At 40.4% G+C, this 27372-nt stretch overlaps 3 protein-coding genes across 4 annotated transcripts; all 3 read left to right on the top strand.

The window, feature by feature from the left end:
* Positions 1-341: 341 nt before the first annotated feature.
* Positions 342-7288, top strand: LOC131469556 (P2Y purinoceptor 2). The gene is made up of 2 exons (XM_058644619.1): positions 342-440; positions 6212-7288. Exon 2 carries the CDS (start codon positions 6243-6245, stop codon positions 7230-7232), a length of 990 nt encoding a protein of 329 aa, XP_058500602.1. The 5' UTR covers positions 342-440; positions 6212-6242; the 3' UTR covers positions 7233-7288.
* Positions 7289-11145: 3857 nt separating this feature from the next.
* On the top strand, positions 11146-16654 carry pdp2 (putative pyruvate dehydrogenase phosphatase isoenzyme 2). Of its 2 annotated transcripts, none has more exons than XM_058646590.1 (9): positions 11146-11354; positions 11778-11915; positions 12791-13003; positions 13136-13255; positions 13339-13625; positions 13721-13826; positions 13913-14149; positions 14534-14833; positions 15650-16654. In XM_058646590.1, exons 1-9 carry the CDS (start codon positions 11286-11288, stop codon positions 15923-15925), a joined length of 1746 nt encoding a protein of 581 aa, XP_058502573.1. In that variant the 5' UTR covers positions 11146-11285; the 3' UTR covers positions 15926-16654. The 2 variants fall into 2 exon arrangements, with proteins under 2 accessions (XP_058502573.1, XP_058502574.1); XM_058646591.1 differs by having other exon boundaries at positions 11354-11415.
* Positions 16655-16868: 214 nt separating this feature from the next.
* Positions 16869-26138, top strand: LOC131469432 (B-cadherin-like). Its single transcript, XM_058644348.1, has 15 exons — positions 16869-17158; positions 17453-17524; positions 17609-17761; positions 17847-18002; positions 18715-18856; positions 18949-19112; positions 20924-21052; positions 21127-21312; positions 21410-21654; positions 22345-22487; positions 22704-22932; positions 23017-23237; positions 23317-23453; positions 25318-25455; positions 25543-26138. The coding sequence occupies exons 1-15, from the start codon at positions 17120-17122 to the stop codon at positions 25795-25797; spliced, it is 2409 nt and encodes an 802-aa protein (XP_058500331.1). The 5' UTR covers positions 16869-17119; the 3' UTR covers positions 25798-26138.
* Positions 26139-27372: the final 1234 nt, after the last annotated feature.

The raw sequence follows: 27372 nt of genomic DNA, 5'->3' as shown, positions 1-27372 counted from the left end.
TAATATTAAACTCTGTTTTTAATGTAACACGCACGCATTTTTTAACAAAAAAGTTTCATAGCAACCGGCAACCGCGCTGTCCTATGTGACGTCATTAACGGTTATGTGACGTCTGTGACTGTTATGGATTTGTGAGCTGTTTGGATGAGGGTACACAACTGCTCATATCACTGCTGGAACTGAGAGAAAAAAGGCTTCTAACGATCATGTCTTCGTGGCTGAGCTCCGCTGCTTCTGGTGCTTCAGAGACACTGAAGGCTCCTGATGTTGTGGCAGGTCAGACTTTGTACAGCAGCTGCTGCGGTTACTCTGTCCTGGAGTTTATTGGTGAAGGTGCATTCGGAAAAGTTGCCAATTGCCTGAACCTGACATCCAGAGAGACCGTGGCTGTGAAAATCATGAAGAAGGATATTGAATTCATCCAGGACATTGAAGATGAGGTAACCATGTTAAACATGATCAGTGTCCTTGATTCTGATCACTGTAATGTGGTTACGTTTTTTGAGCAGTTTGATCATATGGGACAGACCTGTTTGGCTTTTGAGATGCTGGACTGTAGTCTTTATGACCTGCTGGAAGAACGTGACTGGAGGCCTCTGTGTCTTCATGAGATCCAGCCAGTTGCACAGCAGCTGTTGGTAGCCTTGGATGCCCTGAGGGGTCTCAGGATCCTGCACACTGATATTAAACCAGACAATGTCATGTTTGTCAACCGGCAGGATCGACCCTTTAGTGTAAAACTGATTGATTTTGGTGCAGCCATTCCAGCCTCTGAGGTCGAGCCTGGGATGATGATACAGCCGACGGGCTACAGGGCTCCTGAAGTAACCCTGGGACTTCCATTTACAGAGTCTGTAGATGTGTGGGGAGTCGGCTGCATCCTGGCTTTCCTCTACCTCGCCGAGAACCTCTTTCCTGTTGACTGTGATTATCAAATGATCAAATGCATGGTTCAGGTTCTGGGTCAGCCCGAGGACCACGTGCTCTCTGCTGCTCAATATACCCCATGTTTTTTCATCGAGGAGGAGGCTGGTGAGAGCACAACATGGAGGCTGATGACACCAGAAGAATTCACTACTGCCAGCAGCATGAAACCAGAGGAGAGGAACAGCTTTATTGAGCTGCCAGGCTCTCTGGATGACCTGGTCAACATCTATCCAGAAGGAAAGGCTGCTGACTCTGAGGACCGGAGGATTTTTATTGACATGTTGAAAGGTTTGCTGCATCGTGATGGGGATCAGAGAAGCTCTCCCTGTCAAGCTCTGCAGCACTCCTTCTTCACCAGGTCCCACCCACAGGAAACATAAACAGACTGGGGTAATACCTCCACAGCCTCAGCTGTTTCCCACATGGAGTCCTCTGATGAGGGAGGCGTCCAGGGCTCCTTGGACCTGTGATGAAAAACTTTGTCTCACATGTCCTCAACATAAAACTGCCTGGTTTTCAGATGGACCAAAACCACAGGGCTTCAATTAAATCTTTCTTTATCAGGGACAATGCAGTGAGACATAGTGGACATAGAGTCCATATGATGTACTGCACATAGAGTATACAGCATCCTGCTAGTTTGCAACTCCTGTCCCTGTACTTCACTGCCACTGCCTCAGCATCCACTGGTCAGATTATTCAATTCAATCATGACTATTTTTGCTGCTGCTGACAGTCACCTTTACAGGACTGACTTTCATTTTTAAACTATCTGATCTTGCTTCTTTGAGTTTTCTGTTGTGTGATTAGTTGTAATCAAAAAATCCAAAAAACAAAACAAAAGAAAGCTGGTGAAAAGTTTTTTTGATTGCCTTCATGTATAATGTATTCATATTTTAGAATTTATAAATACACTGCATGTATTGTTTTCAAATGAAGGGTTTTAGTTTGAATCACAAATGCCTGCCTAGTGTGTGTTTACCCAACACTGACTTCTGATGGTGATAGTTTGTTGTGTAATTATATATGGCTGGCCACAAAGATGACTCATCAAAAAAAAACTAGGCAGAACTAAAGTAAAAGTTAATTTGAACTTTTATATCACTTGATAATAACAATCTATAATTAAATTATGACTGTCCCTGATCCCACTACATATCGATTGTCCTGTTAATATCTTTACATCTTTATTAATCTAATCTAATCTAACTAAAATCACTCATGAAATGTCATTACGAATCAACTGGAAGAAAATATGGATGATGCTTTTAGTCCTGTCATGGATTAGAGTCTATCTGACCTTGTTTGTTTAGGTTTGTGCAGTATGTGCTTGTATGTTAGATTGTCTAGATAGACATAAACACACTGCAGTGCTGAGTGAAAATGCTTGTTTAATAATTGTTTAATAAATGATTATTTTATTTATACAATTCTGTGTATCATTTTCAAATGTTATCCCTGTTACAGTAAGGGTGCGTTTAAGTTGCCTGCACATATGTGTATATACACTGCATACTTTATATAGCCAATGATAATTTATTCATTTATAGATAATATGTTGTTGTAATGATGAATTAATCTTAACACAGGTATAATCTGCTAATAGCTATCTACAATTCAATTATGACTGTCCCTGATCCCAATATACAGTTTATCTGCTATGCTGTTAATATATTTACATCTTTATTAATTAAATCAAATACAACTAAAATATTTAAAATTTGATTTAGTAAATTTTTCTTTTCTTTTTCTTAAATAATAAAAAAATTTTATGAATGAAGCTTTTCCATGTGATGGCAACAATCTTCTTAAATAAAAACAGTGAACATTAATCATCATCATCATCAGCGCTCATGTCCCAGTAAACTTACTCACATTTTTTAATAATAATGTTAAATTAATAATGATGACAGCCGTTTTAAAAAATACTTTTCTTTTTCTTTATTTTCTCCATCACACAACACATTACCTTTTTTTAAATGTGGTTCTATGATGACATATGTTCAATGGCAGGGTATGATTTGATATTTTATTTTTCAAGAGTATAGTACAAAATTCAAGTGGAAACTTAAATTTTGTCCTTTTTGTTTTCTTGGTTTTTAAATCAAAATCTTTCTCAGGAGAGGCCACATCTATTTACTCTGTTCAGTAGATGGCGCTCCTCCTCTAACCACAGGCTGATTGCAATTACATGATGTTCAAGTGTTTTGTTTTTTTTTATTTATCACTTGTCTAAAGTCTGTCTATATTATAATATTGACATAATAGAAAGCAAACAACTTTATTAAATTACAATTGGAAAGATGTAACTGATCAGGTCCAGGGTGTTTCTCCTATTAGTGTTGTGTCACAGCATTATTCCCCCTTTTCTTGTTCAGCATGTTCCCTGTGGGAGCAGATACAGAGTTCTGCAGAGTGACTTTTATTATTTTTCTTCTTCTTTCAGCTTCTTTTTTAGGGGTCACCACAGCAGATAATCTGCCTCCATCTTGTCCTCTCCCATGTGTCCCTTTCTGTTACACCACCTGTCCTTATGTCCTCCTTCACAACATCATATATGCAGTTGTGTGGATGATAAAGTCATGAGTGAAAAGTTCTGTCATATTCCTCAGACAGTGTTTAAGTCTCTAAAGTAACACATTATTTGACCTGCACACAAAAACCCACTAACCCTGTACCACTGACATCCTGTTGGATATCTCCACCCCTGAAAGAGAAACTGATAGTATTAATAGACTCACAGTACTAAAGGACAACTGCAACTCCGGTAAGACTGTTTCAACAATTACTCTACATGAGCAGCTACTGCCTATACTCACATTGCCTGGATTCTAAAATGATGTTTTATCTGTGGTAGCATTTATCAGCTAATTCAATATATGTAATGTAGACATATCTGAGGTGAGTGCCAGTTAAAAGAGGAAGCAATACAAATGTAATATTTATATATAATACATGAAATTGTGACATTGAAGGGGAAACATAAATATTTTTCTGACTGAACTAAAGAAAACTACAACATCCTGTGTTACATGTGTTCAAGAAAGAAAACTTACACAGTAAATACTAAGGCAGAGATGGTGGGTGTGATCATGTATTGCTTAATTATTCAAAAATAACTATGTTTAACAATGGTTATGTTCTTACATGACCATAGACTGGCAGGATTAGTATATGATGAGTAAATATTGTTCCCACAGAGAGGTCGACAGAATCTCATGGAAATGAAATGGAAAAACTGAGGGAAAAACCTGAATAATGAGCAGTGGAAGTGTAAAGTGCACAGATACTTAAACGCACTTCAATATCCACTGGAGTAAGAGAGTACTTTTCCCCCCACCTTTATAGCAACACTATGTAGCATTAAATGTTTGTTAATGTGTCGCGGTAAAGCACATCTCTGGTTAATTAATTTATAGCCTCAACACACAGAAAATGCCAGGCAACCTATATTTGGGGAAGTGATACAACCAAGTGTCATGTGTGAGTACTTACTCACACAACCCACAATTTACCCACAACTGCAGCTAATCTTATCAGATTTGTCACTTCCTCAATTTAGTGATGTGGACAACACCAGCACAGAGATCTCCATCTTCTACAACCTCTGAACAATTTTAACACCCTTACATTATTTCTTCTACATCTACAACAAAAAAGATCATGTCAAACTCTCCATTAAAAGGCCAATATTATGCTTTTGGAAGGTTGCAAATCCATTTTTTTCATTAGCTTCACAATTTACTGTTTATGTGAGTTAGAGGACAAAATACTGTATTTTTCATCTGTCACAAATTGACTTACAGATACTTATTAGACAGGTACTCATGATATTTTTCCCTATGGTATTCAAATTCAGCATCAAATCATATGCCTTTCCATTGATTATGTGATGTAATGTACTTTACTTCTATAGCCCTTTACAACCCACAGTTGACCAAAGTGCTTTACAAAATAAAAACATTACAGACACACAGCATTAAAAACAAATTCATGAAACATAAATCCAAAAACACACAGGAATAAAAAGTGAACAAAAAGAATAAATAAAATATAAAAATAATAAGAACTGTCACCACACTACTGGGTATTAAAATTATTAATGACCGTAAATCTCTGTCGTGCTTACGAACAGTTACAGTTTCTGTATATAGGCTGGGGCGAGGTCATTAAGGGCTTTAAAACAAACATTAAAACATTGTTTGTTTTTTTTCTTTTGGGGGCAGCCCAAGTGGAGAGGGAACTTGGGTTGTAACTGGAATGTTGCCAGTTTGAGTCCACCAGGTCAAGGGGCTGCGGTACCTCTGAGCAAGGTATACCCAACACCCATTGCTCATTGTTAATTGGACACTCTAAATTGACCTCAGTAGGTTGTGTCAGGAAGGGCAACTAGCGTAAATCATGTGTGCGGATCAGTTGCTGTGGCAACCCCTAGACAGGGAGAAGCAACAACAACAATAATAATAATTATCAGTATCCATCCATTGTCTACCACTGTCTACCATGGGGGCTGGAGCCAAGCCCGGCTGACACAGGGCGAAAGGCGGGGTAGACCCTAGACAGGTCACCACTAACTAAGTAACGTGAAATAAAAGGTGATGTTGTTCCTCTGTGTCACAGAGACACTGCTCATGAAGTAATGACTTGTGTATTTCACTGTCATTCTTTTGTTTTTACTAAGTTACTTTTTTTTTTGGAGCAGCAGAAAATGGAGCAGGTTCTGCCAGACTTCCTCTATGTCATTTTAAAAATGTCAGTCTCCAAAAGGACAATCAGCACTTAACACAAAATTAGTTTATATTTATATGCTTGCATGAAGGGAGGGGGGGTCTGTGGAGATGGCAGTTGAATGGGAAACTCTGAGCTGTACGGAAGAACTTTTATCGGTGAGAAGGATTAAGGAAAGACAAAGGAGTGGGGATGAGGGTGAAGGGCAACTTCCCTCTGTGTTAAAAAACTTCAAACTGTGATTACGGACTTCAAACTACCAACTGTGGAGGGTAACATTGCTCCTCTTACTTTACAGCCTGCCGTGACTTATTGGAAGAAGAAGAAAAGCAACAACAATTTTGTGTGAAGCCCCTTACATTTTGATCAGCTATGTGTAGGAGACTGCAATGGGATTAAGATTAAAAAACCCTCAAGTACCACTAGCTTGCTTTAGTTTGATTCAATGTAGGACTCTTCTTCCTGGAGTCACCAAAGTCTCTTGAAACCCCTCTTAGTGTAACAAGTTTTTGAACTAATATGACATAAAGAACACTATTTTATTGTCGTCCAACAGGTGTTAGAAGCAACAACATCTCACAGAAGATATGGTGGTTTCCTCACAACTTGGAAACAACAGCAACAGTTCTGGATCTTGCCCTGGGGAAATCCAGCATGTGTCCCTCACCGTCCTCCTGTGCATTGTCTATATCGTGGGCTTCTTCCTCAATGCTTTCAGCCTCTGGGTCTTCTGCTGCCGGCTGTCCAATTGGACCTCTGGGACTACCCTGCAGTTCCACCTGGCTCTCAGCGACGCAATTGCAACACCAGCCATTCCCATGATTGCTGTATACTTTGCCACAGGCAACAACTGGCTGTTTGGGAGGCTCCTGTGCCAGGTCAAGATTGCTCTGCTTAGTCTGCATTTCTATGGCAGCACTGTGTTTCTCACACTCATCAGCATCCATCGGTATACAGCTGTGGTGCGCTTCAACAAAAGCTCCCCTATAAAGCGGAAGCAGTTTGTCAGGAAGCTGTGTGCGGGAGTTTGGTTTGTGCTTCTGATCCAGGCTCTGACCTTTGCTGCCATGCTTCCTCCCAGTAAAGATGACAATAACAGTCAGTGTTTCTCCATACATCAGCACGACCTGACAAACATCTACTTCATCATAAATTTTATCCTGCTCATCTTTGGGTTCCTTCTCCCGTTCCTTGTGTCTGCTGTTTGCTACACCCTTCTGGCAGGCACCTTAGGCCGCCTCAACATCAGCACACCCCAAGGTCTAAAAGTCAAGGTGAAATCTCAGAGAATGGTCGGCATGTGTCTGCTAATATTTGGCCTGTGTTTTCTGCCTCTGAATGTGGTACGAACTGTGGCAGTGATTATCAAAAAATACTACCCAGACAAATGCCACTTTCTCCAGCAGTGTGAGAAGGCTTACTATGCGTCCTGGTTATTGGCAGGAGTGAACAGTTCCCTGGATCCATTCTTGTACTGTTTTGGTTCACAGAAGTTTCAAAATGCATTCCGGTCTTTAAGGGTTCGGCAGGTGGATGGTCCGAACAGAAGCGACTCAGAAGGGACTGGAAATCAGTAGCATGCAGGCCAGGATTTAGAGTTATTGGACAGAACAGGTTTAGATCAAGTGAGGGTGATCAGTCCCTTAAAGTGATAATTCAGGTTTTCAAGTGTGGTTGTATGAGGTTCTGACAAAGTCAGCGCTGACTGTGCTCTTTGCGCCCTTTGAAAAACAGATTTTATACATTTGACAAAAGACTCAGAGAGGACAGCTGCTTTTTTTCTTTTTTCTTGCTTATTTTTACCACAAGCCATGTGCTTTCACACCTAACATAGACAGAAGAAATGATCTTCCTCCTCAGTTTCAACATCTATATCTGTCGCATATGCTACAAACACATGTCCTGTTTCTGTTTCAAAGGAAAAGCACTCTGTTTTCAGTTGCTTGAATTCAGTAGAGGGATGAACCAATGATACTGTGTTGCCTCACAATGCACTCTAAAAATGTGAATAAAAATCAGCAACAGCATTTTAGCTGAGTCGTGTTGTGGGCTGTTTTTCCTCCTTCATGGGAGAAGAATATTTTTTACACAGTTGGAGAAGCTCGCACAAATGTGAATTTGATTCTGACTCTGTTGTTAAGGCTGTGAAACACTTTGTGTTACATTTTATTTAAATGAAGTGCTTAACAAATAAAGATTGATTCTTTTGTTTTCACACAGCATACCTACTACTACATAACCATTATTTAATTATGCCATGCAAACTGCTATTCTCAGCTATATGTTAATAAGCACCAAATCAGAGGTGGTGTCACAGTTTCAGGTCAGGGTCCCATCATGCAGCACTGACCAGGCTTAATATGGCTGTGTATCATTCACAATACAAACTGTGAATAATGTCACTATGACAGAGGCGGAAACATTGATGCCTGCAAACAAAAATGACTGTACTCTAAAAGTGTATATTTAACACCAGTTTTAGGGAACATAAAGTACCAAGAGTTGGGTGTTGACGCAACACGATCATTATAGACTCTAAGTACAGCGCCACATTTTAACACTTTGTAGTGTCAAAATATACTCCCTAATTTTGACACTACATCAGTGTTTTTACAACTGTAGTGTAAACCTAGAACCCTCACAGAATAAAACATTTACTACAAGTCAGTACTTTACATTCACTTCACAGAGTTGAGTACAAGCCAACTATTTAGAGTAACAGTGCACGATTTAATATTTGGAAAGTTAAGATTATTTTTGAAATACCTGCAAAGGAACCATCAATCTCTTCCTCACCCAGTATTGTTTTTTCTTTTTTTTTGTTGGACCAACAGTTATTACTAAAACATAACAGTACTTCTTCTTTTCCTTTCGGCTGCTCCCTTCAGGGGTCGCCACAGCGAATCAACCTCCTCCATCTCACCCTGTTCTCTGTATCCATCTCTCTCACACATTTTCAGAAATACAACTCTTTAATTCAAATTTGTCCGACAGGTATCAGTTTGACATATAATCTATGAAAAACATCATCAGTTGCATTTGCACAAAGCACCAGTGTCACGGTCACTGTTTTTTAGGTGGCTAATAAAGCCTAACAAATTAAAATGTGTGCATTAAAGTAAATACAATGTGTTTAACACAAGTAAAAACAATACATTGAAGTAAAATGTGCAAATTGACTGACCAAATACATTGTTAGAAGATGTTTCTGGAAGCCTGAAAAATGACAAAATCTCTAGTGGCATCCATTCTGCTTACACAAAACTTTCAACCAGGATACAAGGCATGTGAAATTCTGAGGTGACAGACCAACAAAGCCTCTAAACATCAGTTAAGGAGTTTTGTGAAGACACATCATGTGTGTGAAACTATGAAAGGTGGCGGGATCAGAATGCCACAGAAGCCCTAAAGGGTCATACATACATACATTTTATTTCCTCCATTTTACCGTGATAATGACATAATTAATTTGAGATCTTGAGAAAACAAAATAACAGTCTAGTCTATTTCATCATTGCAGGAAACATTCAGGTTCACAAAAAAAAAAGCACTTACTTGTACATCGCACTTATGACTACCCCTTTATAGTTTGGCTTACTTGAAGCACTTACTTCTGGCTCTTGCTTGTACGCAAATGTTGAAATACACTTATTGTAAATCGCTTTGGATAAAAGAGTCATGTCTAAATGACATGTAATGTAATCAGCAGGAGACTATCGATCACCGCATCACATATCTATTCAATCAAGGCCTGACACAGGCTGAAATAGCTTTATGTCTTGCTATAACAGACATCTTGAATAACAGTCATCTAAGAAGATAGTTAGCAAGGCTTCAGCTTTTTCAGAGGCACAATCTAAGTGAGCCTGATGTTGTCATTTACTAAATAGTTGAAATCTCAGGCCTATCACGTTGCATTTCATTCATTATCTCTCAAATCAATTATCTCGTTATCTTGGGAAAACAGTGGAAAATATCTCATTCTCACGAGACAACAGAGGAAAACTATCTCTTTATTTATTTATAAACTTTATTTAAATTTGGAAATATATTGAGCAGCAACCTCATTTACAATATAGCTGAGACAAAACCCAAAACATTGGAGGACAAGACAAAACACAAAATGTTTGAAAAACACATAAGCATATCTGAAATATAAAACGGAGTTTGCCTTTATTTTTGTTGGTCACGCTATGCACTAACTATAGTATATAGTATATATTAACTAATATTAATAAAACAATAAAAATTAAATTTAAATTACAGTAATAAGAGTGAATGTAAGTTTAAGTTTGTGTTATAGTCTGTTAAAACAATGGGAACTACATTAGCGGTTAGTGTAACACCCTGAAAAAGGGGAAATGTGAATGAAGACTTTCAGACGATGATGTATTTTAGTGGTAGAAACATATTTTACAATGGATTATTACAACAATAACATGGATTCTTAACAAACTCTAAATACGCTCTCCTGTGTTTACAGGTAATCAAGTACAGACATTTGTAACATTTACTTGTGCCATTAAATCACAGGTGACTAATAGAAATGACAACAAAGTATAATAAACAGTGTATATGTACTTATATACTCATATTGGCACACTCAGACTTATACTGTCAACAAAAATACCACTGAAACATGTCTCTCATCCGATTACCTATTTGTCCAGTTGCTTATTAAATGTACAATGTACTCAGCGGTATTTATCACACATAATCTCAATTAACACCATTCATTGTGTGAAGGTAAGTATAAATCCATTTTGTACACAAACACACACACACAGACACACACCGACTGACCTCGCACTATTCTGGTGAGCTGAGTGCTCCCCCTTCTGGCCTCTGCAGGCATAGCTAATCGATCAGCAGCAAAGGCTCAACAGGTAGGTCAGGTGATATTCTCAGTTTTTCTTTTAGGGCATTTTAACCTTTTTACAAGTCATTTAAACTGAGGTGCTTTACACCAGGACTGATCTATTTATGAATAAATAGCTTTGTAGCAGCTTTTTATTTAATGACATCTTAAAAAACAACCTAAACAACTGAACATTAATAGCAAAGCATGTAAGCAAATATCACACTTGCAAAGAAATTACTTAAAGTTGAAAATATTTTTGATTTAAAGTGTGACTGTGAGACGTTTAACTTGAAATTTCTCTAAACCGTACAGTAAAAATGTCTGATTTCCTGTATGCAAGTAGATATCAACGCTCAACACAAAGTTGAGTCTTGTTCAGAACTTATAGAGAATTAGAGAACCTTTATGCAGTTGTTCGAAATTCATTAGGTCTCTGATAACTTATAGTTGTGAGGATTTTCAATATTTTCCATTCATTGTTCTTTCAAATGTGCACTCAACTGAGATACAGTGCCCGCGGTGTTTTATTTTGAAAACCGGATGTCTATCCTTATAATTCAGCTTGATTCGTTAGTTCGCACGGCTTTTACCGTAAAAGTTTTGGAACTTTAAGAACGTTAAATTCCGCATCAGATGGTTTGACCACGCCTGACCGCAGTTATTCATTAAGCAACAACAGTCCGTCTAAACAACGATTCTCCGCAGAATCTTCAGAGGAAAACAAGAAACTGATGCCATTCATGCGTCGCTTCTGCTTTGATGCTAAGCCATGAAAGAATTCTCGCTCATTTTGTCTCGCGAGATCTGGCAACCCTGTCCCGCAGATGACGTTGAGGTGGTACGTCAGTAACGTCATTATATTTGTGGAGCTGCTGCCTGTCAATCTGTTCTGAGTCGTGGTCCGTACTCGTAGTTTCTGAGACTTTAATAAATCAGCTGTTAACATTATTCATTGTGTAGTTGTGTAGCTTAAGCACAGCATAATGTGTTGCCATTGTGTAAAACGTTAGCGGAGGAGCTAACCAGTTAGCAAGCTACAATTTGTGCCATAGCTTTCTGTGTTAGCTGTGTGGCGTTGTCGCTCTGTATTTACATAAGGAGGCGTTCGCTGCCTTGTTTTGACGTAGCACGTTATCTGAACTCACTCAAGTCGCTATTATTATGTTATTGTCAAACGGAGAATTGTGCAATTCTAAAAAAAAAAATGCGTCATAGTTAGCCTGCGGTTATTTTAACTGTCTATTATTGTGCCTTGACATAGACATTATTGCGGTTAAGCTGCTCAACACACTGCCAACAGCGTGACAGCGATGCTATAGAGATGCCAGGTCGAGTCTACGCCAGCGTCCTTCAGAGAGCTTCAAGCTACACACTGCCACCAACATCTACCCCATGTCAGGTCTGTATCCCTATAGAATTAATACTTTCACTTACATTTTTAATATTCAGCTTTTGGTATTCTATGTGTCTGTCTGTAGGCATTGACTGACTGAAACAAATATTAAAGTATTTTGGTAGTTTTCCCATTGAGCTGGAAGTATAATACATAAGCTAATTAAAAAAAAAGCAATGTTCTCATGTCAAGTCAAAAATTGAATAGAATAGTGATATGGCCTTTCACCACAGAAACGTTTTCAAAACAAATCTTCAGTAGTTACCTGGAGGCATGTGGACTTGCTTGAGTTATGTTTGAAGACGTTTCACCTCTCATCCAAGGGGCTCCTTTAGTTCTGACTAACTGATCCAGGTAATTAGCCTCTGTATGGTGGATACATGTCTGCAGGTGATCTGCTGTGGTGACCCCAAAAAGGGAGAAGCCAGACCCAGATTACAAATTTGTTAAAATCGTTATTAGTGATCACTACAACTAATCCACCTGGCATAACAAAATATGAATTAAACAACATGGCTTTTGCACTGGTGAGCTTGGACTGGTCACTCTAAAATGTGCAGTTTATCTTAAAGAAGTACCTTCATTAGACACTGAACTAAAGCTTCAGGCAGGGAATTTTAAGGAGGGCTGAGAACCTGACAGTATCTGGTATGACCACCATTGGTGTCAACCCTCTCAAAGAATGGATCAGGTAATTGTTTCTGTGGGATATTGGTCCACTCCTCAATGCAACAACAGTGTTTTATGTGTTTATGTTTCTGTTGAACATGTAAACACTCTGTCAAAACCTAGAAATTATAAGTGTTTTATCAGTTGTAGGTGTGTGGTACACCATTTAGAGACCTCACAATCTAATGTTGTCATAATTCTTTTCCATTCAGTATGCTGTCCTTTCAGCATTTTACTGCCCCAAACCTCGACGAGCCTTCCCTTGTCACTCTTCATCCTGGAACACCTTCAGATCACAGCACCTGCACAACAGTGGTGAGCCAGGACGCTGGTCTCAGAGAAAGCAACACTTCTCCACTCATCAAGATCTAGCCTTTCATCTCAACCGGGTCCAAGTCAACAGTATTCTAAGATCTAATGAGCAGGTAATGCAACACAAACCCCTCAATTAAATCACTTTTTGGCTCTTTTTATGGCCCACATGCATAATAGTTAGGCAACCGCCCATAAATACAAACCAGTTGTGTTTATCTATGTTGCTGTCATCTCTCTTTCAGGTTGTGAGTGTGCCAGAGTTTGACAGCTGGGGACTCAGTACTGTGACCAGATTTGACAGTAACCAGCTCGCTGCTAACATACCTAATGAAGACCGTCGTAGTGCAGCCACCTGCCTACACGTATGTATATTCTCCTTTCCATCTCCCAAAATCCCCCCCCACTTCTTTGCAAAATTTCCCCTTTATTGTCCCACCTTCTCTAGTCAGAGGGCATGCTCTTTGGTGTGTTTGATGGCCACGGGGGAGCGGCCTGCGCTCAGGCCGTCAGTGAGCGACTGCTCTACTACATAGCAGTATCGATGATGCCAAGGAAGACCTTGGAGAAGCTTGAGAAGTGCATGGAGCATGGCAGACCTATTCCGCCGATTTTGCAGTGGTACAAGCACCATGCAGACATAAACTATCGTGAGTCAGCTTCGCTCTACATCAACCACCTCAGAGTTTTCTGGCAAGAATTACTGGAAAGTGAAGAACATGCTGAGGGCATGAGGTAAGTATTCATGTATTTTTATTTACACTGCCGTTTAATTCGTCTTTTTTTTTTTTTTTTTTAAATACGTCTCCTTCTTGTCCCTTTTCCTTTAGCCCTGCTGAAGCTCTGGACCGGGCTTTCAAACGCCTGGACTCTGACATCTCCTTGGAGGCTCAAGTCCCTCTTTCCAATGACCTGATGAAAAACACGGCCATCCAGGTAGTAATATAAAACCCTCTCTGCTGCTACAGTGAGATCAAGATGACAAAGCGTTGACAACACATGCATCAACATCGTCTGTTCAGGTGGCGTTTGCCGGTTGCACTGCCTGCGTGGCTCACATTGGCACAGACTCGATTCACCTGGCGAACACCGGTGACTGCCGGGCGGTGATGGGGGTTCAGGAGGAGGACGGTTCGTGGAGCGCTTTACTGCTGTCCGACGACCATAACTCCCAAAACCAGGCTGAGGTGGAACGAATCAAAGCCCAGCATCCAACCTCGGAGAGAGACACGGTTATCACAGACGACAGGCTGCTCGGGGTGAGGGGCTTTCATGATTTAACTGTGAAGTGATATCCATTTTAGAATCCTAAATGATTTTGCACATCAACAGTGATGCGAAATTATGAATATTTCAGAGGTTCACTTTGACAAACCCTCACTTTTCACATCAAGTGTGAGGAGATTAAGTGAATAAATATTAAGGACCAAGGCTCCAGTGATCCGACACCTTCATGTGGAGGATAAAGCGGTAGACAATTAATGGATGGACGGGAATAAACAAGAACAAGGGAAGAAACAGGTGGAGACAGCATCTACTGTATGGATGATGAACTGATGCTAACTCATTTTACTTCATAAAAAGAAAGAGTGCATCTGTTGTCCAAAGACCTTCAGTCACTGAACCTTTTGTGGTGTTGGCAGGTTCTGATGCCCCTTCGTGCATTTGGTGACATGAGGTTCAAGTGGAGCTGTGAGCTGCAGCAAAGCATTTTATCCGGCCTGGAATCTCGAGTGGATGTGGACTCTCTCAACCTGTACCAGTATTCTCTACCCAACTACCTAACTCCACCCTACCTGGACGTGACGCCTGACATAAAGTATCACAAACTTCGACCTCAGGACCGCTTCTTGATCCTCGCCACTGACGGGCTGTGGGATGAACTCGGCAGTGAGGAGGCGGTGCGGCTGGTTGGAGAACACCTGAGTGGGATTCACCTACAGGTTTGTTTGTATGAGGATTGTTTATTTTTGATGTCACAGACAGTGTTGGGCAAGTTACTCACGAAATGCAATCATTTACTTATTACATACATATGGTTAAACTGGTTAGTAAGTCAGTAAGTTTGATAGTCATTCAGTAAATGGCTCAATCAGTTTGTAAGTCCAGTTAATCGGTCACTCGGTTAGTTAGTCAGTTTGTAAGTCACTGAGTTGGTTAGTGTAGTAGTTAGTGAGTCAGGTAGTCAGTCAAATGGTTATTGAGTCAGTTGGGAAGTAAGTCAGTGAGTCGGTTAGTCAGGCGGTCAGTTTCTTAGTCATGCTAAGCCAGGTAACTTAGTCTTAATGCAGTCGCTCTCCTTCAGCTGTGCAACAGCACATCATCTGTGCTTGAGGCACAGGATTTATGGCGTGTTTCCACCGGCTTGACTCGCCTTGGCACGGCACGGTTATTTTGCATTCCCACGAGCATAGTACCGAGTACCTGGTACTTTTTTTAGTACCTGCTCTGGCGAGGTTCCAAGCGAGCTAATGCGATACTATGTGTGACGTTGCCAGACTGCCGGCCACTGATTGGACAGAGTGCCGTCACAGGAAGAGACGTCCGACACAAGAATGAAGCCGAACAAAGTCGAAACTGTAGATCAGTTAAAGACTTCCTAAAAATCCTAAAAACGTGGGTTAATCTCCAACAATTACCAGGAAAATGTCTAAAATCTCAATATTTAACAGAGGAGTCTGGTGTAGTCGAGGCAAGCTGGGACCATAGGTGTAAAATAATATTTTTACTGAGTAACTTGTTTCTGTTCCTTTCCTCAGGCTCCAGTTTCCCGGTCTGAGCGTCAGGTGAAGTTGGGTCAAATGCTTGAACTCCTAATGAAACGGCGAGCTCGCGCTGCTCCTGCCGTGGACACCAACGCTGCCACACATCTCATCAGACACGCAGTGGGAACAGGAGAGTACGGAGAGCTGTGCCAGGAGAAATTGTCCTCCATGCTGGCTCTGCCTGAGGACCTCGCTCGCATGTACAGAGACGACATCACTGTGACTGTGGTGTTTCTGAACTCTGACCTGGCCAGACCTCACCACCGCTAACGCCATATCAGTCCTTCAAACGGCGATGGACAGAGATTTAAAAAACACAAAAACATTTTTAGGAGATTTCAATGCTAATTACTACAACCTGTTACATCATGTGCTTTATCAATCTTTTCAAAGTAAGGAACCGTTTTCAACTTGGTGTTTTCTTTGAATGTCATTGTGCCAAAGACAGGTTACATAATTATTCATTATTGCAGTATTTTGTCAGGTCAAAATAGACGTGTGTTCTGGAGTCAATGCACATTCATACACATCTATTGTTAATGTTGAAGGTTAATGCAAAGCTACAGAATAATGCACTTACTCACTTTTTCCCTTGTCGGTTTGTTACTTCTTTTTTCCTCTTGCATAGTTCCATGTTTTCTCCTGTTTACCTGACCTGTGTGTAAACTGTGAAGTCTTAATGTTCAAGTTGAAGGATGTTAAAAGTGTGCGAACGCTTCATAAACAATATGAGGAAATTTGTTCAGTTACATTTGGATTACTTGTCTTGGAATACAGAGATCATTTCTATCCTCTTATTTTTGTATAGTTTTTTGCAGGGTTTTAACCTGACAGTGAACGTGAAATAAGCAGGTAACATTTTTTGAGTATTATGGGCTGCAATCTGATCCTCAAGTGTTTTGTAAACATATGTGTGTGTGTGTGTGTGCTGGCTGTCACCACAGAAGTAATGGTCCAATTAACCCACAAGTAAAAGTCAAATAAAGTTATATATTTAGACGCGTGTGTCGCTGGTGTTTTGTCCAACAGTTTGTCATTTAGAAGTGAAAATGAAAAAAAAAAAAAGTGCTGCAGAAGGTTTTTATATTGATCTATTTTTTTATTTTTTATTTTTTTTAAGGAGAGGAGTTACCTGCATGAACACACGCACACACACACCTGCATGTTTTCAGTGTGTGAGCGTTTACCTCGTAGCCACTTTGTTTTTACTAAGCTCACAGTGATAAGATCAAGCACCTACCTGACATCAGAAGTGGAGGACACACACGATAACCGTTGCCACAGGCAGTTTGAAGAATTAATACTTGGGAGCACATGAGTCCGTGAAAGGAATAATTGATTCAAATGGTCAAGGAACTGTTCAGGTAAAAAAACAGTTAAAGAAGAAGATCTAATTATAAGAACTTGGAACAAAGCAGCCGATCCAGTTTGGAAAAGATCTTTAAGGATCAGTTGAGGAACAGCATGATTGTAAGGACTGCTTTGTTGCTGTGTCATGTACAGGTGAGTGTTTGACAATGAAATGCTTTTTAATGTTCACTTTTTTTGTTTTTGTTTCTTTTCTACCAAGATTTCTATTCCTTTATAGTCAGAAAAGTGAGGAATGTAGTCGTTTTTCAGGTTTAGTCTTCTGAATTGACGATAAAAACAATTATACTTTCATTTGTGTATATCTGGGTGAGTCATTAAATAATTGAATACAGAGGTATGTTATTTTCTCCTGCATACACTTGGGAATATTCATTCATTGCTTGATAATTAATATCATGTTATCACATGATAATGTCTGGTCCTCAGTGTTTGGCTGTTCTGGCTGCAGCAGCGATCGACAATAACAACTGCTCTGAAAACAAAACCCCAACAAACAAGGTACATTTAAACACAATTGTATGATTTTAAACTTGCTTAATTGGATTAAAAGTAAATATCTGACTTGATGTCCTGCTTTTCAAGAAGCTCCACTCACACCTGGGCCTCCATCAACCCTCCACCATTGAGTTTCCACACGTGTCTGCCGTTCTGAAGCGGATGAAGAGGGAGTGGGTTATTCCACCTATTAACTTCCCTGAAAATGACAGGGGTCCATATCCAAAATATATGGTGAAGGTAAATGCAGCAGCCACAGTTGCTTAATCCAATGTTTTTGACGTTTCCGCCTCTTGACTGATTTGTCTTCATTACTGTGCTTCAGATTAAATCGAGCAACGAGGACAAGGTGGCGATAACATACAAGATCAGTGGATCGGGTGTTGATCAGCCTCCTGAAGGTGTTTTTACCATAGATCGGCGATCTGGGGTGCTGTACCTGACCCAGCCACTTGACAGGGAGAAGACAGAGAAATACATTGTGAGCTGAACGTTTAAAGGTCCAGTGTGTAACATTTAGGAAGGTATAGACACAGGAGTATAATACCCACAAGTACAGTATGTATCCATAAGTACATTACCAGGCTTAGAATAGACAAATAGACAATAGACAAATGCCAGTTTGAGAACTCTGTACTTCAGCAAGGGTCTTGCTTTATACAAGCTGTCATCTTTCTCCATCTTGTGCTGCTATGAAAGTCAGGACAATTACAAATTGAAGGTTGTGGGTTTGATTCCCAGCAACCCCTAGTCACTAGTGTGCTTGGGCAAGACACTTAACCCCCATGGCAAAACTGTAGTGTAGCAGTCTTCAAGAGTAGAAAAGTGCTTTTTGAGTACAGACCATTTACCCAAAGAGCATCATCATCATAATTATTGTCATCATTGCCATAAACATTAAAAGATAAAATAATACAATTATTTTAGTAAGTATAATTGTATCTTTGTTTGTAGTTTGTCTGTATCCAAAAGTGTAAGGAGAGCCTTTCCTGTCGCCCCTCTGATCTCAGTGAATGGTTCAGTCTCGTCTGTGACTGCTCTCTCCACTGCAAGACAACCACTTCAATTTAGTCCATATCATTACCCAGAGTTCACAGCTTCTTGCACACTGGACCTTTAATCTTTCATTTAAACGTACAATATGACACCATCCACTACTGTTATCATAACATCCAGTATGCTGTGTATTATAGCTGTGGGCCCACGCGATGAATGAGAGGTATAAAGCCGAGGAGCCCATGGAGCTCATCATTAACGTCATCGACCAGAATGACAATCCTCCACAGTTCACTCGGAGCCTTTTCTACGGCAGCGTGAGTGAAAGCGCCACAGTAGGTGAGAGGGTTAAAAAGCTGCACTGGTCCTTTAATCTTTATGTCACTCCTCAGTAATATGTGCATTTCAAGCCACTTTTGTCTCGTCAACAGATGATTCTGTGGTGACGGTAACAGCAGAGGATAAAGACGACCCACTGACAGATAACGCAGTTATAAGGTACCGGATATTGTCTCAGACGCCTCAGGGACACATGTTTAGTATAAACCCAGTGAGTGGAAGCATCAGTGTGGCAGCAGGTGGACTGGACAGAGAGGTAAGAAACACGGCTCTTCTTCTTCTTCTTTCTGACACCATCTATCACTTCAGATGACTCTGTCATATACTGGGAGATAAGAAAGGGATGATTTTGTATCATGGACTGTGTCTAAGACCAAGGACCTGATGAAAGTTCTTACAAATACCATCACTTGTCATGTTTGATCGTGAACTGAAAAGATGTATGCAGTAATAAAATACCAAAAAATACAGACAAAAGTGGGACTTTCTGTCTCTGTTTACCAACTATTTCATGTGGAAAATGTTACACCTGCTTTATTCAAGACCTTACATAATCATGTTGTACATGTTTGACTTAGTCGAAGCTTGTTAATATGTGAGACTGACGTTCTTACAATAATGATTTCAAAATTCAAGACAGTTTTCACATAAAACGTTCATTAAAAACTGACTACTGTCTGTAGAAAACCATTTTGTTCTCATGTTATTTCCTGTATTTTCTGGTTGCCTCTAAAAACAAAGACTGAAAAATATAAATTGCAAATTAAAACAACAAAGAAGTGGTGGCTGAAGGCATTTGCAGAGTAATAACTTAATGTATGCCTTTTTTGTTTATATAGTGTCACAAAGTAAATAAAAAAAAAAAACAGGTTGCAAAAACTACCAAAACAAATCTTTAATTAAACAAACTAACAAAAAACCTTGAAGCACAGCGAGTAGAAACACAAACTGAACTGAAGCAGACTGACCTGAAACAAATGTGGCGAGAGGAGCTAAAGGAGCCAAAGGAAGCGACAATGCCACCGGGGGAGTTTCACGCCAAGCACAAGGGAGCCAAGGTCAATGCCACCTCCCTTTATAATGTGCCCTCTGGTGGCGATTGGTGGAAAATCAAAGGGCTCACTATCAGGAGAGGAGACCACTATCAGGAGAGGAGACCGCTCTCCTGCTACACAAACAAATCGATTATCTTCTCAATTAATCGAGTAATCGTTGTTTGTCAAAACCTGGAAATGACGATGTTCTTGAATGCCTTGTTTTGTCCACAAACCAAAATGATTCAGTTTTTAATGATTTCTCACTTCTATGGAGCAAAGAAATCTAGATGATATTCACATTTAAGACACTGAAAAAATCCCAGAAACTGGTTTTAATTCTTTAGAAAACAGTGGATGATTGATTTAGTAATCAATTAATAACACACATGAACTACTACAGACACTGGGGAGGCAGGGATCATTAAACACATGTACAAGGTGTTTGGGTTTGTATTTTTTTACAGGGTAGATACCAAGAGGGTTTACCTTTTTTATTAAACTTATACTACCATATTACCCACAATGCCACATTCAATATGCTTTCCTTTGAAATAACGGACTTGGCTCAGACACACTTCACTCACACTTTTAACTGATTAACATACACACTGCACATGTACACAATTAAACTTCTCGTTTTTCTTAAAACTCTTCAACAATTAACAGCTCCATAAACACTCTTTTCCTTCTCATAACTTAATCAGTAACTTATTCGATGCCCACATTTTCTAACAAGGGCTACACACAGGTGAGACACATTAGGGGCGGGGCCGAGGTACACACACAGAAAACACTTCAAAATAAAACCGGAAACAAGGAACAGAAAACCAGACACAGACAACTAAAAACCTCAAGGTGAAGAAAACAGAAAGAAAAAAGAAATCCAACTGTTATACTGTGACATTCAGCTTATTTCATATTTACCTGGATTTCGCCTCATTTAAAGTCATCTTGTGTCTGTATTGTGCTGCTGATGATGATGATGATGATGATGATGAGCTGACCCCCCCCCCCCCCCCCCCCCACTTAGACTCACCCAGAGTTCAAACTGATCATTGAGGCTGCTGATATGGAGGGGGAGGGGCTAACAGACACCTGCACGGCCGTCATTAGCGTTTCTGACAGCAACGACAACGCTCCACAGTTCACCATCACGTCTGTAAGTTCAAAAAGTCCCACATTCTACATTTATCATATGGAAACGATCATAAAAGGAACTTCATTTGTCTCCAGGTTTCCACATCAGTCCCTGAAAATAAGGTCGGAGTGGAGGTAATAAGGTTAAAGGTCACCGACAAGGATGAGCTCGGAACTCCACACGCCAACACCATATATTCAATCATCAAAGGCAACGAGGGCGGAGACTTCAATATCAGCACGGGCTCCGATAAAATGGAAGGCGTCATCATGACGGTCCAGGTCAGAACACGCGGGTCACTGTTATTGATCAATATTCATGGCTTTGTGCTTGATTATTATTTATTATGTTATTTCCTTTCTCTCCTCCGCCTTCAAGGAGCTGGATTTTGAGAGCACGGCCATCTTTACTCTGCTGGTGACGGTGACCAACGAGGCGCCGTACACGGCGTCTGTGTCCACCTCGACAGCAACAGTCACCGTGACAGTGGAAGACCGCAACGAACCTCCTGTCTTCAGTCCGGCAGAGACTCGTGTCAGCATATCTGAGGACGCGGAAGTAGGACGTTCTGTGGCCGAGGTCAGAGCCGAGGACCAGGACACAGGCAAACAACAGAGCGTCAGGTCACTGCAGTATTTACTTTTCTTTACATGACGACACTTTTATGTATGTTATTATCTTTGTCGACAGTTTTGACCACTCAATCTGACTTTTTGTGATTTCCTCCGCTGTCTTTCAGTAGAATAGCACAAACCGTCCTGTAGTCACATAATGTGCTGTACTGTGAAGCTAAAAGAGAGGAAGCCAAATGCAAATGAGCCCCCTTATAACCCCCCTCTGGCTCCGGCTCTGTGTCTTCAAAGTCCACATTTCATTTCTTTATTCATTTTACTGTTTCATCCATTTTACATTTTCATCCATTCTCTGTGCTCTCCCTCTTTTCCTCATGTGGCATGTGGAGAGGATTTAGGCCACCATTGGATTTGGATTATTATGACCATATATCATTATTTATCAATTTCTTTATTGGGACACAACCAGAAAAATATGTATACAGTGTTAAAATAACAGATCCTACAGGCTACAGTGTCAACAATTGAGTGTGTCCTCCTCTTGTACTTGAACAACAGCAGGACTGTTTCTCTTAAACCCTGACATGGAGTGAAACAGTGATTGAAGAAGATAATAAGATTCTAATAGCTATGAGCAGGACTCAGTGGATCAAACTGTAACAACGTAAGGTGCTGGTTTATAAAAACACAGGTGACTATGACTGTTATTATTATTGTTGTTTTTCTGTCTCACTTCTCCAGATATAAACTGAACAATGACACTGCCAGGTGGCTGAGCATCGATCCAGACTCAGGATTAGTCACAGTCAAAAGCAGCTTGGACAGAGAGTCACATGTTGTCAGAGACGACAGATACACCGTCCTCATTTTGGCTTTTGACAATGGTAGCTTTGTATTTTTGTATATATATATATATATATATACATATATATATATACACATGTATATATATATATATACATATATGTATATATATATATATATATATTTATACATATATGTATATATATATATATATATATATATATATATATATATAGACATTTACAGTATGTACACTTGACTCTTACTGAACAATAAACCTACTGAATGTTTTCCAGATACTGTCCCAGCTACAGGGACAGGAACTCTGCTCGTGACTTTACTGGACGTGAATGACCATCTCCCCGTGGTCCAGCAGAGAACGGCTAACATGTGCAACAAGGATTCTTCTCCGGCTCTGCTGGATATCGTGGACCTGGACGGATCAGGTCACGCTGGACCGTTTACTGTGGAGCTTCTGGGAGAGCACAAGATCAACTGGACTGTCAGCATCAACTCCACGAGCAAGTGAACCCCCCCCTGATATGTGCCGTGCATGAGCAGGGCTTGCTTGTATGCGTCATGTGATTGTTACTGCTGTGTTTCAGGCAGCGTGGCAGCTCTGGCTCCCAAACGGGAACTTTCCCCCGGGGACTACAGCGTGCTCATGAGGATCTATGACGCTGGCTCACTCTACCAAGACAGCACCCTCAGCGTGGAGGTGTGCCAGTGTGAAGGAGCCGCCTGGAGCTGCTTCACCTCACTCTCTGCTCCTCTCATGCATGCTTCTTCTCTCACAACCTCAGTGCTGGGAGCCATTTTTCTTCTTCTGTGTATGTACATGCACATTTTTCTTATTCATGTTTGTTTCTTCACTTACTTACTTACTCTTACTGTTCCTGTTGACCACAGTGTTGCTCCTGCTGCTGCTGCTGCTGCTGAAAAGAAGGAGAAGGAGCAGCTCAGAGAAGCGGGTTCCTCGTGTGCAAGATTTTCCCAGAGACAACATCTTCTATTATGACGAAGAGGGAGGAGGTGAAGAAGATCAGGTAAAGGGAAAGAGAGGAGACTTGGTTAGAACAGTTTTCCAGTTTGATATTACAGTCTTTCCCCCCGTTTTAAACACATACAAATGCAATTGTGCACACAGAAGCTTGTGTATCTCAAATGTCATCTGTGAACACATCAGGACATGATTTATACTGTTTACATCAGCAGCACCCGTCAACGACAGCGCTCCTCATGGTGTTTTGTGTACACAAACAGTGAAGCAACATGTCTATGGTTAAAAATTAAACAGTGCTATTTTGTAAACAGGCCCTTCCATAATCAGCTGTTCTTGGGGACCTCCAGCTCGGGGCCTCGGGGCACATTTTTGTTTTGCCTATGGTGTTTCAACACTCCTGTGTGAGGATACTGTTTTTTTAATTTTACCTGTTGTGAGACAAATAAAGGATTATCTTATGTTATCTTATTAATAAATGAGATAAAGAGTAACAAAAATAACAAACACAGGTTACAAAAAACTAATAATGAGGCTTTAAAGGGGACATATTATACCTTATTTCCCCCATTAAAATAGTTCCCTGGTGTCCTAATGAACATGTCAGTGATGTGCTTTGGTCAAAATACCATAAGGATGAAGCATCATAGCATTTCAATAATCCTGCTAAACCCGCCCCTTTCAGAACGCTCGGTTTTCGTGCATGGTCCCTTTATATGCAAATGAGACACAGGCAAACACACACACACTTCTTCCAGGGGGTTTCTGATTTGTCCTTTTTACAGCGCTCACTCGCTCAGCTGCTTCTCGTCTCCCCCTCCCTCCACTAGTTCTCTGACAATATCAACATGGCAGCGTGCGCAGAAAACAGCGAGAGTGCAGTCACAGGAAGAGACGTCCTACATAAGGATCGAGCCGAACACTGCCGAACTGTAAATCAGTTAAAAACACTTAGGGACAGCACCACTGATCGCCACTGCTGATCGCCAGTATGCTGTATGTGACTGTATCAGACTGAGTCCGTGCTCTGGTCATGGAGGACATACTGAACAAATATCTTTAATTATTTGACCATTCTGACAATTATTAATGTCAGAATGGTCAGTTATGAGCTCTATGTGACCTTTTCTTAACAATGTGTGTGTTTGTACGTCAGTGAAATACGTTCGCTGACTAAATACTGCGACCGCTGGCCGCAGTCTGATGTGAAGTGGTGCGAACACACAAACACACGTTTGCTGACTTTATCCGGAACATTAGCTTCATATATAAAATCCTCTGAGGCTGGAAGTTTGTGTAAAACACTGTGCTCCACTGTGCAGCCACGAACAGCACACTTGTCCCTCCGCGTTGACATAATACCGCTCTTCCTCCCTCGCCTGCACTCTCGCAGGGACAAGGTGGAGCTAAGGTGGAGCTCTCCAAGTAAACTTACTGGTGGGGCGGTAACATTCGCGGTGAAATGTGCATGCTGCCGTCATAAGCGCAGGGAATTCAACATCGAGTGTTTTATCGCCTATACTTACACTAAGGGGGACCACGAAAACATGACGGAGTATTCTTTTTCCACACTTTGGCGACTGGTAGGGCCTCCAGAGTCCCAAATATAAGTATTAAAATGGTTAAAAAGTTGATTTTGCATAATATGTCCCCTTTAATGAAACAAAACCGAACAGAAAAACCATGAGACACAGGGAGCGGAAACAAAAGTAACAAGACTGGGAAACACATGGAAAAACTACAGGAACAAACAAAATAGACTATATTTATATTTAAATAGACTATATAATAGACTAACTACACACAGGGACAATCAGACACAGGTGAAGTGTCTGATTGTTGGGGCGGAACAGACGATCAACAGGGAAGACGCTCGTTTATTTAACTTGTCAAAGTAAAAATGTGTTCAGGATTATGACCTGAGTGAACTTCAGAGGAGGCTGCACAAGTGTCCTGAGGTCACTGACGTCCTCCCTTCAGTCCAGAGCCGCCCGGGCTACTGTCTGCAACTCCAGCCGAACGAGGAAATTAGCAAATTCATTGACAGTGTGAGTGATGCTGAAACGACAGTGTGTTTCTATGACGTGTGGTATTTGCATCAGTGTTTGAAGACATGTCCTCGGTGTGTCCTGCAGAACCTGTGTGCTGCAGACTCGGACTCCTCCGCTCCTCCCTATGACTCCCTGCTGGTGTTTGACTTTGAAGGCCTGGGCTCTCTGTGCAGCTCTCTCAGTTCCATCGTCTCCTCAGACTCGGACGAGGAGCAGCAGGACTACGGGAGCCTCAACCAGTGGGGGCCAGTCTTCCGGAGTTTGGCTGAGCTGTACACGGGAGGCACAGAGGAGGACGACGACACAGAGACACTGCCGGGAAAAAGAGAATGGGTGTGAAGTGTATTTAGAAGATCAGAGAGTTTGCAAACTCTTTCTTGTAAAATCGAACAGTTATTGGTGACGTTTCCTGCTGCAGCTGAATATCCCTCACCTCAACCTTCCCTTCAGTTAGCATCGAAACTCAAAAGATGTTTAATGTGTACATTCTAATGTGTAAACATGTTATAATTATTATTAGTATTAATATTTAAGGCTCATTCTGGGGTGAATGAAAAACAATTCATAAAATGTGTGTAATTGTATTGTTTTCAATTTCTGCCAATTGAAAATTACTTTTTAACCTTTAGCTCTATCATTTGAATGTGTTTTGCCTTTTATTCCATTTGCATTAACCTTGTTTTTAAATAAAATCTGTTGTGTTTGTATATTGTAGTGTGTTTGTTTGTGATGAATTGGATTTATATTGAAATCAACACTGATAAAGGAGTTTTGACGAGTTACACCTGTTCGTTTAGAGTAGTAATAACATTTGTCATTGGTGATTTTATTGTTAATATTCACCTAAAAAATGAAAAGCACAAAATAAAATATACAAAGCGCTTCAGTCTAATGTAAAAATGTTTGGCTTTTTATCCGCAGCACATCATATGACAGTAGTAGTGTTGCTGCGCAAGTTTCAGTTCAGCTTTATGGAAACACAAACCCCATCCATCACTGTGTCAGGGGATAATCCGCTTTATGACTTCTTTCTTACTGCTTCTGAGTAATCTGTCAATAATCTGTGTCTCAGTGTAGACAAGTGAGGACATGAATACACAACTCAGAACTTCAGGCACTCTCGTGTGGAGCATGAGCAAAATGACCTGACGGTAGTTTCTTCAAACATGACAATAAAACACTAACCAGTTGTGATGCTGAAGGTCTGAGATGCTAAGAAGTGGATCAAATAAAACCCTGTTATAAACTTGTGAAGGTGTTTTATAGAAATAAAGGCTTTCTTTTTAACCACATTTTCATTATTTTGTTCTAAAGTTCTGCTTTCCCCGTCTGTTTGACGTGATTCTTCAACAGCACCTGCAGACAACTCGATTGTAAATGAAAAAGCACAGTCCTTGAGCTCCATGCAGCCAAAAAGTTTCAATCAACAAAAAGAAAAAAAGGCACAAAACAAGGAAATGATACACTGTGCAACGGACATTTTAAGTGCAACCCTGTTCAGTGCAAAAATAACACAACAATACTAAGCAGAAAGAAGTGAAAATAACACAGAGACTTACAAAGTCTATAAAAGTGGACTTACAGGTGAAAGTGTATAAAAGAGGGCTTTTAGACAGGCGGAACAGTATATACAGAACATAATGTGTGTGGAAAAAGCTGCATTTATCTGTCAGGTAAAGACGACACAATATGAGACATTTGGTGCAAAGACAAATTAATATTAGAGCAAATTAAAATAAATCAAATAAATGAACACATTTAAACTATAGCTTTAATATCATGCTTATTTGACATGCTTTTATTGTGATAGGTAAGTGGGATGAGGGAGTGTTTATTAGACAGTTGAAGATGTGCGGTTACTGCAGCTGACACAAACACAGCGGGCCAGGAAGGTTGAGGGTCAGGAATACTCTG

This window comes from Solea solea, chromosome 12, assembly GCF_958295425.1.
Source record: "Solea solea chromosome 12, fSolSol10.1, whole genome shotgun sequence".
Lineage (NCBI taxonomy): Eukaryota > Metazoa > Chordata > Actinopteri > Pleuronectiformes > Soleidae > Solea > Solea solea.
This window is presented reverse-complemented; position numbering and strand designations above follow the sequence as displayed.

Coding starts and splice junctions, on each gene's coding strand:
- LOC131469556 (XM_058644619.1), top strand. CDS start 6,243: ATGGTGGTTTCCTCACAACTTGGAAACAACAGCAACAGTTCTGGATCT.
- pdp2 (XM_058646590.1), top strand. CDS start 11,286: ATGAAAGAATTCTCGCTCATTTTGTCTCGCGAGATCTGGCAACCCTGT. Junction 13,626..13,720: donor GAACATGCTGAGGGCATGAG/GTAAGTATTCAT, acceptor CTTTTCCTTTAG/CCCTGCTGAAGCTCTGGACC. Junction 14,150..14,533: donor CAGACGACAGGCTGCTCGGG/GTGAGGGGCTTT, acceptor TGGTGTTGGCAG/GTTCTGATGCCCCTTCGTGC.
- LOC131469432 (XM_058644348.1), top strand. CDS start 17,120: ATGATTGTAAGGACTGCTTTGTTGCTGTGTCATGTACAG. Junction 17,762..17,846: donor ATCCAAAATATATGGTGAAG/GTAAATGCAGCA, acceptor ACTGTGCTTCAG/ATTAAATCGAGCAACGAGGA. Junction 23,238..23,316: donor AGCCATTTTTCTTCTTCTGT/GTATGTACATGC, acceptor TGTTGACCACAG/TGTTGCTCCTGCTGCTGCTG.